Source organism: Aedes aegypti, chromosome 3, assembly GCF_002204515.2.
Source record: "Aedes aegypti strain LVP_AGWG chromosome 3, AaegL5.0 Primary Assembly, whole genome shotgun sequence".
NCBI classification, from domain to species: domain Eukaryota; kingdom Metazoa; phylum Arthropoda; class Insecta; order Diptera; family Culicidae; genus Aedes; species Aedes aegypti.
Genome location: NC_035109.1, coordinates 315,748,831 through 315,765,312, shown reverse-complemented (window position 1 = coordinate 315,765,312; position 16,482 = coordinate 315,748,831). Strand labels below are relative to the sequence as shown.

Genomic DNA, 16,482 nt, shown 5'->3' with positions numbered 1-16,482 from the left:
CAAATTGGGCATGGTCAGAATAAAGGTATTGTAAGTACAAATCAATGTATTAAATATGTAAGAGGGAAGTCAAACAAGTATAAGATATACTGGGAAGGTTTAACCTAATGGCAAGTGAAATAATTACAATACATTATCAATAGCACCTATCGTAATTATCATATATTATAAATCAAACAGGACACCCAATTGAAGCAATATGGATGAGGAGAGTGGAATTGACAACTCCTTATCACTAACATATTGTTGATAGAGGGATTGACTCCCACTCATTGAGGCATCCTTTAATATGATAAAATAACCGGTAGATCGGTGACCAGCATCTGGGTTTTAATTTTTGGAATTCCTTAGGTAAACCTTAAATATCAGCAAAGAACTCAAAACAATCAACTGGATAATATCATATACAACGGACAGTCTACTGTCTAACGGCTGTGCCATGCAACAATCAGTGGTTACCCTTACATACATACACACAGACCCAATAAATAAGTCACCCGTAAAAAGCTTATTACGAATAACGAAGGAAACTCGACCCGGAACGATTGGCAAAGACCGTGAGTCTATAAATAAGGATTACGATTGGAAACTTAGAACATTGAACTGCAAGTCACTTGGTTTTGCAGGTTGCGACAGGTCAATCGATGACGAACTGTAACTTCGATCCCTGTAACTTCGATATCGTAGCGCTGCCAGATCTTTGTTGGACTGGACAGAAGATGTGCATCGAGCGGCTACCTTCTACCAAAGTTGTGGCTGCACAAATGAGCTAGGAACTGGCTTCATAGTGTTGGGCAAGATGCAGCAACGCGTTATCGGATGGCAGCCGATCAACGCAAGGGTGTGCAAGATGAGGATAAAAGGCCGTTTCTTCATCTACAGCATCATTAACGTATACTATCCACACGAAAGGAGACCGAAGACGAGAAGGAAGCGTTTTACGCGCAGTTGGACTAGATATATGACAAATGCTCGCCGCGTGACGTGAAAATCGTTGTTGGTGACATTACGCACATTTAGAGGAGATGTAAATATCAGAGATTGTGCTGAAGAGCATGCCGCAAAACCAAATCGACCTTGTTCTAATCGACGAAAAATTCTTCTTCGACATCACCAATGTTCGCACATACCGCAGTGCAAATATAGATTCGGATCATTACCTAGTTGCTGTATGTATGCGCACAAAACTTCCAACGGTGACCAATTCGTAGCGTCGAAGCCGAACGCCGCGGCTCAACATGGAGCGGCTACGGGACTCAGAAGTAGCCCAAGATTACGCGCAGCAATTGGATTCGTTGGGCAATATCAGGCAGGATTTATGGACCAGGTGTTGCAGAAATGCCGCGAATGTACCCATATATCATTTGTTCATCGATTTCAAATCGGTTTATGGTACAATCGATCACGATCAGCTATGGCAAATTATGCACGAATACGGTTTCCCGGACAAACTGATAAGATTGATCAAGGCGACGATGGAGCGAGTGATGTGCGTAGTCCGAGTATCAGGGACACTCGCGAGTCCTTTCGAATTTCGCAGAGGGTTGATGGCCTGTTCAACATTGCGTTAGAGGGCGTGATAAGAAGAGCAGGTATAGACAGCTACTTGGTTTCGCCGATGACTCTATGTCTATCGTAGCACGAAACTTTGAGACGATAGCGAGTACCTATATCCGACTAAGGGCATACATGATAGTGAGGGTCTCGAGAGAGCACACGGCACTGAATGATCACTGAATCTTGCATCGTGACCTATAAACATTGCGGAAGTATTTATATTGGCGCTGTTAAGTATTAACGAAAAAGAGGATCAATGAGGAGAAATCGATGAATTCAGACAAACCCTTATGAAGCAACAGTTTTGAATTAAGATCTAGGTATAGAGAAGAAGATGAATAGAATGAATAGAGATTGATAAAAATGGAGTTGAATAGAGAATGATAGAAAAGTAGATTATTATATTGCTTGCGAAATGTAGGTGTGATATTAGCTGTATTTAAATCTTTAAACACTACTGAGATGGTAAGAAAAAAACATTTAATGCTTAGCATCGTTGTAGCAACACTTCATTTATAATGTAGTACTCGTACTAATGTAGCTTTGGGTATGCATCCGTTGCAAAATGTTAACAAAAGGAATCCAGTTCAGTTATTTAACAAACGTGTGGGAAAGTACAGGAAAAAATATTTCAGGTAAAACAGTGTAAAAATCGTTCCTACTTCTACACTGTTTTAGTAAAAATCGTTCCTACTTCAATTCGATGTCGATCTTCTCCTCCTCGGGGAACGCCAAATCCCCTTTGCCCGGGAAGACCGAGTGGAAGTTCCCTTCGGCGTCGTACACTCGGACCTGTTCGATGACCATCTCCGTCGATTTATCGTACGTGACGACTGTGGTTGAGGTCTTTCCCTTGCCTTTCTTCTTCCCCTCGGGATGGGCTCGGCTCACCTGCACATCCATCAGCAGCATCTTCTTGATCAGGGCCATAATCACCTTGTGGCAGACGTCCAAGCTCGCGGAACTGGTCACTTCTAGCAGCATGTCCTTGGTGTCCGGGGATATTTTCGTCTCGTCGCAATTCGTCAGCGGTGGAAGACTGATCACTTTCTCCTCGTCATCGAAGAAAACGAACACTTTGCCTTCGAGCAGGTTGATGAATTTGTACACTCCGGAGTAGGTGTTGCGCTTCTTCTCCTTGCGAATAATCTCCGCCTGTTGCTTCAATCCATCGTAGTACTTGGCCGCAGTGGTTTTGGCCTTTCCTCCGAGAGGGGTGATTTCGATTTGCTCGGCAAGATCCGCTCGGTAGCGTACATTTCCCTTGATTTTGGACAGGTCATGGGTAGCGATGGTGGCCAGCTCTCGTTTTGCGCATTCGTTGTCATGAAGGTCATTTTGCAATTGAAGGAACTTCTTCATATTGCCCACGTTGAAGTTCCGCACGATACAATGGGCCATGTGCGGTCGTAGCGATTTCGCTTCCGGTGTGAAGCTGATTTTTCGAGTATCTTCCGGTGCTTTGATGATTGTGATTCGCTGTCGAACATCCACTTCTTCTGGAGTGGGATCTGCGTTCACAAGGGAGTTTTCGATGTTGTTTTCCGCTTCGGATTTCGGAGCAACGTAACCGTTCTTTTCGACGTAATCCAGGACCTGTTTGCTGCGACATTGCTCCACCAGCTTCTTCAATCGTTTGTCCTTCAGAGGGTTATCCTTGAGATTGATTTCTAGAATAAAACAACGTTTGTTCAACTATTTTCAAACTAAACCTATTAGCAAATTGGTACCCTTCAACTTTGCACATTTGACCAAAAACTGTGGAACCAACTCAATCTTATTGTCGGCCACATTCAACGTCTTCAAACTCGCCTGATTGATCAAGGTTGCTGGAATTTCTTTGATCTGGTTTTTCTCCAGGTTTACCTGCAATCAAAATGAAAACGTTAACCTATGTTCAGAAATTCAGTAGATTTTGACGACGAAGAGAATTAAATGACCGCAAATACGTAAGTTCCCCTACCACCTCAAGAATTCCACCAGTAGTTTTTGTAAGGAAAACCGCAGAAGTTGCCCAAGAGTTTCCATCAAGAATTACTCCAAAGATTGCTTCAGAATTTTTTTAAGAACGTCCCAAGCCCTCCAGGAATCTATCCGTTGTGCTCTGTAAAACCTCTTCCAAGTTTCCCGTTTAGAACATCGTCAAGCATTCAACCAATATTTTCTTCCGTTTTTGTAAAAATTCGAGATGTAGGTATTTTAGAAGAACATTCTAAACTAACATCTGCGATGAAACTTGATTGAGCTCTAAGGTGGGTAAGTCTTCTTCAACTCCCACAAGGTTCTCTGCAACCACTGGAATGATTACTGTAGTATTAGCTGATGTGAAACCTCAAATGAACTTTTGAAAAAAATCATGAAGACTTTACTTAGTTCATTTCTCGGGAAATTGTTTGGAAGAACTGCACAATTATTGATTGAGAGCTTGCTTTGCCAATTGACCATTTTTGTGTATATCGTGTAGCAAGCACGAAGGGTCTTGCCCTCAGCTTGGTCTTGCTGAACAGCGGCGCGTTTAATATTACGGCTTTCTGGGTCCCTTCAAGTATTCGACATATTTTCTCCATGGAGGCATTTTTGGAGCAATTCCTGGGAGTAAATGTGTATAATTTCCTGAGAGAATCCATATGAAATAGATTGAAAGGAATATTGGCGTAGGAATCTCCTAGGAAAACATTTCCAAACATACTTGCTTCAAAAACTTTGGCTTTGTAGCAGACGTAATTTTTGCTCGGGCTACCAACAGAGCTCCGACGTTTTTGTAGATTAACTACGGCCGACTCTGCTAGTTGCACAATCATTTGCACCGCACCATCATTGTAATTCGTAGTGTCGAAGAGTAAAGACAATAAAGCAATCGCAGTAATTTTGACTACCGTTCTGGTGTTTTCTGGCCATTCCCGCAAGCACGCCTAAAGCTCAGAAGTGGGATTTGACCGAAAAATGATTGCGATTAGTACGCGGATGTTCAGTGTTTAATTTGACTAATCCGTATCATTCAATTTTCCCTGAAAAACGAATTGTGAAGGAATTGCTGATTCGACAGAACGCAACATTTTCAACGCCATCTTGTGTTTCGGAAACATGGCGTCGCCGAAAAACCGCACCGTTGTCGTGAAGGAGGAAAATGGCCGACAACAATTGTCTGCATCGGAGACAGTCTTCACCCAGTTTGTAGAGCAAGCAAAGCAAGAACCGTTGTCTCCAGGGATGGAAAGAAGATTCTCGAACGTTAAAGTGTACGACATAATGGAAGAAGAATCCGACGAAGGAGGTGAAGCAACCGTGAGCGTATGCTCTCGTGGATCAACCGTGACTGAATCCAGCGACCGTAGTAGAGCTCATTTGCGTCATTCTCGTGAAATATTTCTTCATCCGATTGAGGTGGAACGAATTATTCCGTCGTTCAACGGTAAAGAAGGAGGTTGCAGTCGATGGATTGGTAAGATTGAAGGATATGCCGAAGTCTATGGATGGTCGCCGCGCGCCCGTTTACACTACGCCCACTCAAGGTTGACCGGCACAGCGAGAAAATGGTTTGAGGCACAGGAAGAAGCCACGGTGGATTGGGAATGTTTCAAGACGTCAATTTGTGAAGCGTTTCCTAGTCGTATGAACGAAGCAGATGTGCACTTCAAACTGGCGAAGCGATTCCGAGGTAAGGATGAAGACGAGGAAAGTTATGTGTACGAGATGCAGAAAATTGCCAAAGAAGGCCGATTGTCAGACGAAGCTATCATCGCGTACATTATAAGGAACGTGAACGATGACAAGATACAGGAGTATCTGATCTCGAAGGATTTACGTCATGTCAAGGATCTCATCCGTTGTCTACAGCGTTATCTTCGAATGAGAGCTGTCGTCAATACTAAACCATATGTTAAGAAGGATACCATAACACACCCGGTGTCCCGCATCAACGAGCGCAAGGAGTCTACAGTCTTCGAAGATACCAATAAGCAACCTCAAGTCAGACGCTGTTTCAATTGCAATGAGAGTGGTCATATGTCAGCCAAATGCCCATTGCCACAGAAGAAGCCGCGATGCACTAAATGTGGAAAGGTTGGACACTTGGAGAAAGAATGTTTGATCGCTACAGGAATCGCACCGAAACAAGCCTTCGAATCAAATCAAATCCGGTTTTTGCAGAATGACGATCAACGGGAAGACGCTGGGATCGAAGCGGATCCATATTATTTGGAAGTAGACGAAGGAAGCCGGACACCGGCGAAGATTTTGTTCAAGAAGTCATGTCAGGATTTTAACGCTCTTGTCGATCTAGGATCCCCGGTAAGTTTGATTAAGGTTTCTAAACTACCGTCTGATTTTGACTATTCATCTAACGTACCGCCACATGAGATCATTGGCATCAATGGCACGCGTTTAATGATGCTTGGATCATTCCGTGGTTTGATTATTGTTGGGAGTCGCGTTTTCGTTGTTTCTTTGATCGTCGTTCCAGACGATACCATTTCGAAAGAAGTTAATGTCCTCTTGGGCCGAGACTTCACGAACGGCAATGGAATAACGGGTATTGTTTTCAGGAGAGAATCCGTAGTGTCGGATTATAATCCACAGCTGATGATTGAGGCTTTTGGTAGTCGCGATGACTGTCTTTGCGTATTGATCGAGGATAAAGAACAAATAGACCTAAACGTAGGAGACTCTCAGGAAACGACACGTTTGAAGACAGTTGTAGAAAAAGTTTTCAGTGACTGTTATGTGAACCGACCAAGCCCTTCACAACCGTTAGTAAAGATGGAAGTGGAAATCAAATTGAAGGAACATAAACCTTTTACCGTAACACCAGCCAGATTGAGTGTATTTGAAAAACAGGAATTAAACAAGATAATCGAGGAAATGTTGGACGATTACTGTCGCGTGGTATTGGTTAAGAAGAAAAATAACACATACCGAATGTGTGTTAATTTTAAACCGCTTAACAAATTGGTTGAGCGCGATAATTTCCCAATGCCCGTCATTGAGGATCTCGTTATTAAGCTTCGTGATAAACGTTATTTCAGTAGTCTTGATTTGAAAAACGGGTTTTATCACGTTGATATTGCTGAAAACTCCAAAAAGTATACTTCATTCGTAGTTGACGGTGGCCAATACGAATTTAATAAGCTTCCATTCGGATATGCCAATTCACCAGCCGCGTTTGTTCGCTACATTAACAAGGTCCTAGATGAGTTGATCAAGTCGGGTAAAATAACGGTTTTTATCGATGATATTCTTATAAGTACAGAAACTATCGAAGAACACATGGACGTTTTGGCAGATGTTCTTCGAACTCTAAACGATAATCATGTAAAACTCCAGTTACAGAAGTGTTCTTTTCTTAAGACCCGAATCGACTATGTTGGCTACAATATAACGTACAATTTGATACGTCCAAGCGATCGTCACATCGATTCGGTTCAATCTATCCCTATTCCGGTGAATGTTCACGCGCTGCATCGTTTCGTAGGGCTAGTAAGCTACTTCCGGAAATTTATTCAAGATTTTAATAAGTTGGCTCATCCGTTATACGAATTGTTAAAGAAAGATACCCCGTTTAAATTCGAAGAGAAGCACGTTGTCGCGTTCAATGCCCTTAAGGCTAGTTTGATTCAGAAGCCGGTGCTCGCAATATATTCACCATCTCTTGAAACAGAAGTTCACACTGATGCTTCTAGCGCTGGATTCGCAGGTATTTTGTTTCAACGCCAGGAAAATGACAAGAAGTTTCATCCGGTTTTGTTTTATAGTCGTAAAACAACTGCCGCGGAAGCCAAGCTCCATAGCTTCGAGTTGGAGACTCTCGCTGTTGTGTATACTCTTCAGAGATTTCGCATGTATTTGTTCGGAATGAAATTCGTAATCGTAACAGATTGTGAGGCTATGAAAAAGACATTAGAGAAAAGAGATGTGAATGCAAAAATATCTCGATGGAGTCTTTATCTCGAACAATTTGATTACACTATTGTACATAGGCCAGGCGAACGCATGCGTCACGTCGACGCGCTTAGCCGTGTTAACATGCTTTTGCTTGAGCTAGAAGAACATCCGAACGATGTGTTCACCAACTCGATTTACGTCGCGCAGCTTCAAGATGAGGATATCCAAAAGATCAAAGCCGCTGTACTTGTAGGCACTCATAGAGACTACGAAGTCAGGGACAACATCGTCTATAAAAAGGAAAAAAAGAATAAACTATTACTTTGCGTACCGAAAAACATGGAAGCGTCTGTGATCTATCGATACCATAACGACATGGGTCATTTCGGCGCAGATAAGGTCTGTGCTGAAATACGTCGTCTCTTTTGGTTCCCTGAAATGAAAAAGAAGGTTCTTGAACATGGGAAGTCGTGCATTACATGTATAACGTTCAATCCTCGCGATAAGAAATATGACGGATATTTGAATAACATCGATAAGGGCACTATTCCTTTCGATACCGTCCACGTTGACCACTTAGGTCCGCTAGAAATAACGAAAAGTAAAAACGTGCATATTTTTGCCGTAATTGATGGGTTCAGTAAGTTCATTAAACTTTACGCGACGCGGTCCACAAAAACTTATGAAGTTTTGAAATCGTTGCGATCCTACATTTCTTATTATTCAAAGCCACGAAGAATCATTTCAGACCGCGGAACTGCTTTTACGTCTAAGGAATTCGAATCGTTTTGTGTAACACGCGGGATAGAGCACGTGTTGATTGCGACTGGATGTCCAAAGGCAAATGGACAAATTGAGCGTTACAACAGAACATTAGTACCTTTGCTAGCTAAATTGGTAGAAGAAAGGAAAACGTCTTGGGACAATGTTCTGTTCGAAGCTGAATACCTTCTCAATAACAGTTATAATCGTTCGATAGCGAATTCTCCGGCAGTTCTGCTCTTTGGTGTTAGACAGAGAAACCACTTTGAGTCAGATCTAGAGCGATTTTTAGAGAATCTCAACAAAGAGGTTGATCGCGATATTGACTGTATCAGAAGCGATGCTGTAGAGAAGATTAAACAGCTACAGGAATACAATAAGAAAAAGTACGACGTTAAATGTAAACGAAATACCGTTTTTAAACAAGGCGATTTAGTTGCGATCAGAACTGTCAAAGTATCAGGCGAGAATAGTAAGCTCAAGGCTAAGTATAGAGGTCCGTATCAGATTAAGAGAGTATTAGATAACAATCGATACATCGTTACTGACCTAGAAGGGTATCAGGTGACAAGTACGTACTTCGACGGAACTTTTGATCCACTTAATCTGCGACTGTACAAGAAGGCTGCCACTCGCGATACTGAGACTTTTTCATCAAGCTGTTCATCCGAAGATTTAAGTTTCAAAGGGTATTCTGAAGATGAGTCTGATTTCTACGGGTTTCCTGATGAGGAATAGTCCAGTGATGTCATTGCCGTTGCGGGTGTAAATCAAAATTCGCAATTCATTTGGCAACCATACTTCAGCAATGATCGAACCACTAAAGTTTCACGCATTATATTGATTATTTTTTGTTTAAGTCATCGGACAGTGATTAGATTCCTAACTCAAGCTATCGAGGGCGATAGCAGCAGGACGGCCGAGCTGTAGCAGACGTAATTTTTGCTCGGGCTACCAACAGAGCTCCGACGTTTTTGTAGATTAACTACGGCCGACTCTGCTAGTTGCACAATCATTTGCACCGCACCATCATTGTAATTCGTAGTGTCGAAGAGTAAAGACAATAAAGCAATCGCAGTAATTTTGACTACCGTTCTGGTGTTTTCTGGCCATTCCCGCAAGCACGCCTAAAGCTTGAACCTTTTTGGATTTACTTGGAAGAACTCCTGTTGGAATCTTTGAAAAATTTCATATAGTAATAACTGGAAAAACCGGCAGAAGAATTAGTCAAAAATATCTAGCTGAAATCCTTTATGAGTTCATGGAATTTTTTTTTTACAGTGAATTTCAGGCATTTGCAGTCCACAGACGCTAAGACGGTTTGTAGTGAGGAAGAGCATAGCTTTCAAAATTTAAGTAATGGATGGGGACATGGACGGGGTATTCCAGTTATAATTCTCACGAAATATTCCGGCAAAACTCTAAAATTATGAGATGTCTCTGTCCGGAATTATTCTGAGCAGTCATGGCTATGGGATTTTTTTCAAACATTGTATCCAGAATCTGTTAATGATTTCCTCTAGTCATTCTACTTTAAAAAAAATATGGATCAACTAAGGGTCATTTTTCAGAACTAAACATGATAAAAAATATGGTGAAGCTTTACAAAACAAAATTACCTTCTGGCGCTGCAGAATATAGTTATTTTTGAGAATTCGATAGAAATTTCCAACGATGTCCTCCCTACAGATGTGGATCATTGGGAAAGGAGGATCCCTGTTATGGATCAAATTGACTCATATTATGGAAATTAATTAACTCATTACGCGTGGTAGAGATGGACAAATTATGGGTGTAATTATGAAAAAAAAATCCACGTGATCGGCTGGGATTTGAACCCAGGACTCTTGTATGCTAGACGATCGCTTTAGCTACCGTAATTTTTTTTCATAATTTCACCCATAATTTGTTCATCTTTACCACGCGTAATGAGTTAATTAATTTAAAAACCATGAGGATTGGATTACCGAACAGCTCAATATAAGCGTCAATTTATATTAGAAGGTTACTGCCTCTCTGTAGTAGTCATGCCGTCACTTGAGTGAGAACGACACGTTGATAGCGTTCCCGCATCTTTTATCTTCCACAATACAGTTGTTGTGGAAGCGATGTAGGTATGATAGGCAAACAGTTTCAACACTAAATAAATCGCACTTGCTCTGCCCGCGTGTGTAGTGATATGAGATGGATGGATGTGGGTTATGAAAGGGGTCTGCGTGGTCTGTGGGGATTTGAATTCTCTCTCCAACTCAGTTATTGGGTCACCAAGGGGCTCGGTAGCTTAGTTGATAAAGCGCTCGTCTAGCATACAAGAGTCCTGGGTTCAAATCCCAGTCGAGCACGTAATTTTTTTTCACTAGGAAGCCTTCAGTAATTTCACGAGAAATACGGCAAAAAAAATTCTGAAGAAATTATTGATAAGATTTCAGAAGGAATTCCTGATGGAATCCCTGGAGAAACTCCCTATGAAATCTCTAAAGGAAATGCTAATGCATTTTCTTGAGGTACTCCTGATATAATCTCTGGATGAATACCAGGTGGAATCTCAAGAGAAACTTCTTATGGAATCCCCATAGGAACTCTTGATGAAATCTCTGGAGGAATTCTTGATGGCACTCCTGATAGAGTCTCTAGAGGAACTCCTTATGATATCCCTAGAAGAAATTCTGATGGAATCAGGGATGGGAAATGTACTGTTGCAAACATTTACCGCCTCGACATTCACATGTTTCTACACGACCATCAAAATCCAAAGCAAACCATGACCGTTCAAATCAAAAACAAATGTTACGGCTTTTCAAAACTGTAATCTTCTTCTTCCCAACTTTTATTCAAACCCGAATGCGAAAAGACTCGAAAAACAGCCAAGCAGTGTGTGAACCGTTGGCAGCGCAACACCTGATGGTATTGATGCTGCTGCTGCTTTATGTTTTGGTTGACTGGCAGAATCGATGAACTGTGGCAAATTGTGATCACAGTTCCCAAGCCTGGATGGAATTCCTCGAGAAACTCCTGATATAATCTCTTGAGGAACTCCTGATAGAAGCTTTGGTCGAATGCCATGTGGAATCTCTGACGGAACTCTTGATGGAACCCCTGAAGGAACTCCTGATGAAATCCCCAGAAGAGCTCTGATGAAGGGCCCAAAGGTACTCCTGATAGAATCCCTAAAAGAACTCCTGAAGGAATCTCGAAGCAATTCATAAAGTTATTCCTGAAAAAACTCCTGATGAACTCCTGATGGAATCCCTGAATGGAACTCCTGATAGAATCGCTAGTGGAACTCCTTATGATATTCCTAGAAGAAATATTGATGGAATACCTCCAGGAACTGCTGATAAAATTAGGAGAGGAACTCCTGATAGAATCTCTTGAGGAATTCCAGGTGAAATCTCAGAAGGAACTCTTGATGGGATCCCTGGAAGAACTCCTGTTGAAATCCTCTGAAGTACTCTGATGAAAGCCCTAAAGGTATTCCTCATAAAATCCCTATAGGAACTCTTGATGGAATCCCTTGAGGAACTTCTTATGATATTCTTAGAAGAAATATTGATGGAATTTTTCGAGGAATTCCTGATATAATCTCTGGAGGAACTGCTGATAGAACTTTTAGAGGAATTCCAGGGGGAATTTCTGAAAGAACTCTTGATGGAATCCCTGGAGGAACTCCTGATGAAATCCTAGGAGGAATTCATGATAAGATTATTGATGGCACTCCTGATAGAATCCCAAGTGGAATGTCTTATGATGTCCCTAGAAGGGATCCTAAAGGAATTCCTTATATAATCTCTGGAGGAACTCCTGATATTATTTTGGAGGAATTTCTGAAGGTATTCTCGATGGAATCCCTGGAGGTACTCCTGATGGAATCCTTGAGGGAATTCCTAAAGATATTGTTGAAGTTACTTCTGAGCAAATTGGAGGAACTCCTGATAGAATCCCTATGAGAACTACTGGTCGATTCCCTGGAAGAAATGTTGAATTTTCGAAGGAACTCCTGATGGAATCTCTTGAGGAACTTCTAATGTAATTGCTAGAGATACTTTTGGTGAAATCTCTTGAAGAGTTCGAGGTACAATCCCTGAAGGAAGTCTTGATGGAATCCCTCGAGGAACTTTTGATAGAAACTTTGGAGGAATTCGTAGAAATATTCTTGAAGTAAGTCTAGATCAAACCATTGGAGAAACTCCTGATGAAACCCCTTGAAGTACCTCTGATGGAATCCCTATAGGAACTCCAGATGAAATCCCCGGAAAAATTCATGATAAGATTCCTGATGAAAATCCTGATAGAATCCCTAGTGGATATCCCTAGAAGGATTCCTGATGGAATTCCTCGAGGAACTCCTGATATAATCTTTAGCAGAACTCCTGATAGAATCTTTTGAAGAATTGCAGATGAAATCTCAGAAGGAACTTTTGATGGAATCTATGGAGGAACTCCTGATGAAATCTCCAGAAGAACGCTGATGAAAGCCCTAAAGGTACTCCTAATAGAATCCCTATAGGAACTCTTGATAAAATCTCTAGATGACCTCCTGTTGGAATATTTTTAGGAACTCCTGATGAAATTGCTGGAGGAATTCCTGATAAGACTCTTGATGGAATTTCTAAAAAGACTCTAGAGGAACTCCTTATGATATTCCTAAAATAAATATTCATGGAATTCCTCGAGGAACTTCTGACACAATCTCTAGGGGAATTCCTGATGGAATCCTTGGAGGAATTCTTAAAGATATTCTTGAAGGAACTCCTGATGGAATCATTGGAGGAACTCCTGATGAAATCTCTAGATTAACTTCTGATGGAATCCCTTTAGAAATGTCTAATGAAATCCCAGGAGGAATTTCAGATAAGATTCCCGATGGAAATCATTAGAGGAACTCTTTATGCTATTCCTAGAAGAAATGTAGATAGAATTCTTCGACGAATTCCAGGAATTCAAGGAGGAATCCCTGAAAAAACTCTTGCTTGAACTTACTTAAAGTTTTCAGCCAATTTGGAGAAATATTTTTTTACCGCTCTTTTTGATCTATTGTCACCGATAAAAAAAGCTAAGGAGAACTTTATTTTTTCGCTTGACATATATTTAAGACTATTGCTTATTAAACGGAACAAACCGGAAGTGTATAGATGCATTGGTTTTTAAGTTATTAATGTTTGAATTTATAGATTAAGTCCATGCAATTCCTCCAAACATTTTTATAAAGGTTTTCTTAAAAAAATGTTTTAGATACCACAAGAATTCAACCTGGTGTTTTCCAAAGATAACCACAGAACACAGAAATCACCTTGGAAATCATCAAGAACTCCTCTAAAGATTCTTTCAGAAAATAAGAGTCCTTCAACAGGGTGTCTACTCGTTTACAGTAATAAAATTCCCAGATATTTCCAGGGTTTACAAAATAATTCCAGGTTCAAGATATACTCTAATTCCATAGAAATTAAAACTAATGAGACAATAATTTTACATCAATAGTGTTTCAATTTTCCCTATTTTTAAATACATGTTGAAGCTATTTCAAGGTGGAATAATATCAAAGCTTAAGTTTTATTTGACTTGATTGTATTTGGTAAGGAGACTGAATCATTTTTATATAAATTGTAAGAGCTCTGATCATCATTGCGAACTGAACGGAACTTTCAAGTGCATCAGTATGCTTCATCCTTAAAATTTATTGATAACTGCGTACTTGTGCGATGCACTACAGTACTGACCCGATTTTGTCAGCCCCCGATTTTGTCTGCCCCCGATTATGTCTACCCCCGATTTTGTCAGTTTTTTGACCCGATTTTGTCAGCCTATTTTAAATTTGCCAAAAAATTGTTATCGTCATGCTTTACCACGTTTACATTAAAATCGATAATGATGTTTGATGTCATGAACGCATAGGCGTAGCCAGAGGGGGCAATGGCAATGTCTTTTATTGTGTTAAAAATCGATATTACCAATATAAGGGAGGGGGGAGCCCCTGATAAAAAAAAACTGGCTACGCCCATGTCCATCGCCCTCTTAAAAGTCCATGTCACCATGTAACACGTCATAATTTGAAAAACAGGAACAAAATAAAGTTACCCGATTTTGTCAGGTTCCCCATTTTGTCAGCCTAAAATTCATCGAGGGGCTGACAAAATCGGGTCCTCACTGTATTGATTTTTGTCCTGCGTTCAGTGATCAAACCTCAAATGGTATACATGGGCCGTTTTTTAAATCCCCGGATAATTGATTCGGTTTTGTCCGGATAATAGAACCAAAAAGGGTTCCTAGAAGAACTCATAGCCCTTTGTAGAAATTTTAGAAAAGTTTCTAGTTAAATTGTTAGAATTGTAAGGAAAACGAATCAATCAAAACTATAAAAACTAAAAAGAGACCTGCTACCAGCCCTGCATTATGTTACCTAGACTTGAATCATCTCCAAAAATTAATCTTACCTCCGCCAAATGTTGCGTCTCCTTTCCGCAGGGCAGCACCGGAAACTCCTCCAGCTGATTCGAGGACAAGTTGCACACCGTAAGCCACTCCAGCTGGCTCAGGTCCACCTGCTTGAGCTTGTTCCCCGACAGATTGATCGTCGTCAGGGCCTTCAGTTGGCCCAACTCACTCGGCAGCTGCTCAATCCTATTCCCAGACAGATCCAGCACTTTCAGCGCCGCCAGCTTTCCAATCTCACCCGGAACTGAACTGATTTGATTCCGAAACAAAATCAGCGACTGCAGATGCTCCAGTTGGGCAATCTTGGGCGAAATGTCCTTCAGTGGGGTGTCGTTGATGTCCAGCAGGTTGAGGGCACTCAGCTGGTACACGGTCTCGTCCAGGTTGCCATCGTTTTCGTCGAATCGCTTCCGGATGGCAGCCCCCGAGAGAACCAACTCCCGGCGGTTTTCCTCTTTGGCGAGCTGCACTTCGTGCCACATTCTGTCGAATGACTTCAGTTGGGGCTTTCTACCTTCGACGATGACTAATTTCACCCAAGATGATGAAATTAGATGGATGACGCGATTTTGTGTAACTTCACGAACTCTGCAAGGGGACGTTTCCACTGATTTGCACTGCGCTGAAAGTATCGGCGTTTGTTTGTGCCATGCGGAAGAACGTATAAATAAACAACACCGCTGTCGCGTTTTTGATTCAAAGCTTGTACTAAAATGTTGACGTTTATTTGCAGGGTCGCCCCACGGTTGGATTGGTTGGATTAGCACATACAAGCGACCTTGGGGAAAATTCAAATCTCGCGCAACGTTTAAGGGTTCATTCACAAATTTCATAACGCCGAAAATAATCATTTTTGACACCCACCCACCCCCTTGTAAGGGCCCATTCACAAATTTCATAACGCTAAAGGGGGTGGGTGGGTGTCATCGTGGTGTTACGGTTCATACAAAATTTGTAAATTGTTCATACAAAAAGCGTTACGAGGGGGTGGGTGGGTGTCGAAAATGGCCATTTTGGGCGTTATGAAATTTGTGAATAAACCCTAACGCTTTTTGTATGAATATTTTACGAATTTTGTATGAGCTGTAAAAAAATAGAGGACACCCACCCACCCCCTTCCGTGTTACAAGGCTGGTAGCGAGTCACTTTTTAGTGACTTGGTCACTTTTTTGAGGCCAGTCACTTTAAAGTCTCTTTTTTGAAGCCATTTCAACTAAAGTCACTTTTTTCGTCAAAAAGTCACTTTTTTTCACTATTTTGAGCTACATTTTTGGGAGAAAATTATGAATCGGTTTAATTTAAGCTAAGTTTTAAGTTAGCAGGGTGTCTACTACCTGGTAAAACCTGGAATTATCAGGGAATTTTATTCAACCTAGAATTATCAACAGATTCCGGCTATATGCAGGGAAATTACTTTGAACCAGTAATTATTATGGCAGAATATGTCCTTTTTGTAAACAAAATTTGTTCAATTAAAAAAACTTTTGGCTACGCCGCTATTACAACACTACTTGAGATATTCAGTCAATTAATTATTAGTTAATTTTATTATTCCGAATAAGACTTGTTTAAATAAGGAAGTATGACTTAGAATTGCAAAAATAGTATATTTTCAGGAAAGCAGATCTTTTTAAGGCTTGGATACTTTAGTTAAGGTCTCCAAAGATATTATAATCAATATGGTATCTACAGTTACTTTTTTGCCTTAACCTTGTCTTTCCCATGGTAGCTCCAGAGCTCCATTAATTTTTGACGAACTTGAAGCAAACCGAACCAGAGGAATACTATTAGATTATTTCTATATTTTCCAAAGTCAACTAACTTTTTGAATTGTAAAACTATTGGTAACCA

At 40.9% G+C, this 16,482-nt stretch overlaps 1 protein-coding gene across 2 annotated transcripts; it reads right to left on the bottom strand.

Annotated features, from left to right (window-relative positions):
* Nucleotides 1–2,015: 2,015 nt before the first annotated feature.
* Nucleotides 2,016–15,304, bottom strand: LOC5567351 (leucine-rich repeat-containing protein 47). Of its 2 annotated transcripts, XM_021849513.1 has the most exons (4): nucleotides 14,631–15,304; nucleotides 3,288–3,423; nucleotides 2,248–3,227; nucleotides 2,016–2,215 (listed from the first exon to the last, which is right to left on the bottom strand). In XM_021849513.1, exons 1-3 carry the CDS (start codon nucleotides 15,111–15,113, stop codon nucleotides 2,248–2,250), a joined length of 1,599 nt encoding a protein of 532 aa, XP_021705205.1. In that variant the 5' UTR covers nucleotides 15,114–15,304; the 3' UTR covers nucleotides 2,016–2,215. The 2 variants fall into 2 exon arrangements, with proteins under 2 accessions (XP_021705205.1, XP_021705204.1); XM_021849512.1 differs by having other exon boundaries at nucleotides 2,016–3,227.
* Between the last annotated feature and the right edge of the window lie 1,178 nt (nucleotides 15,305–16,482).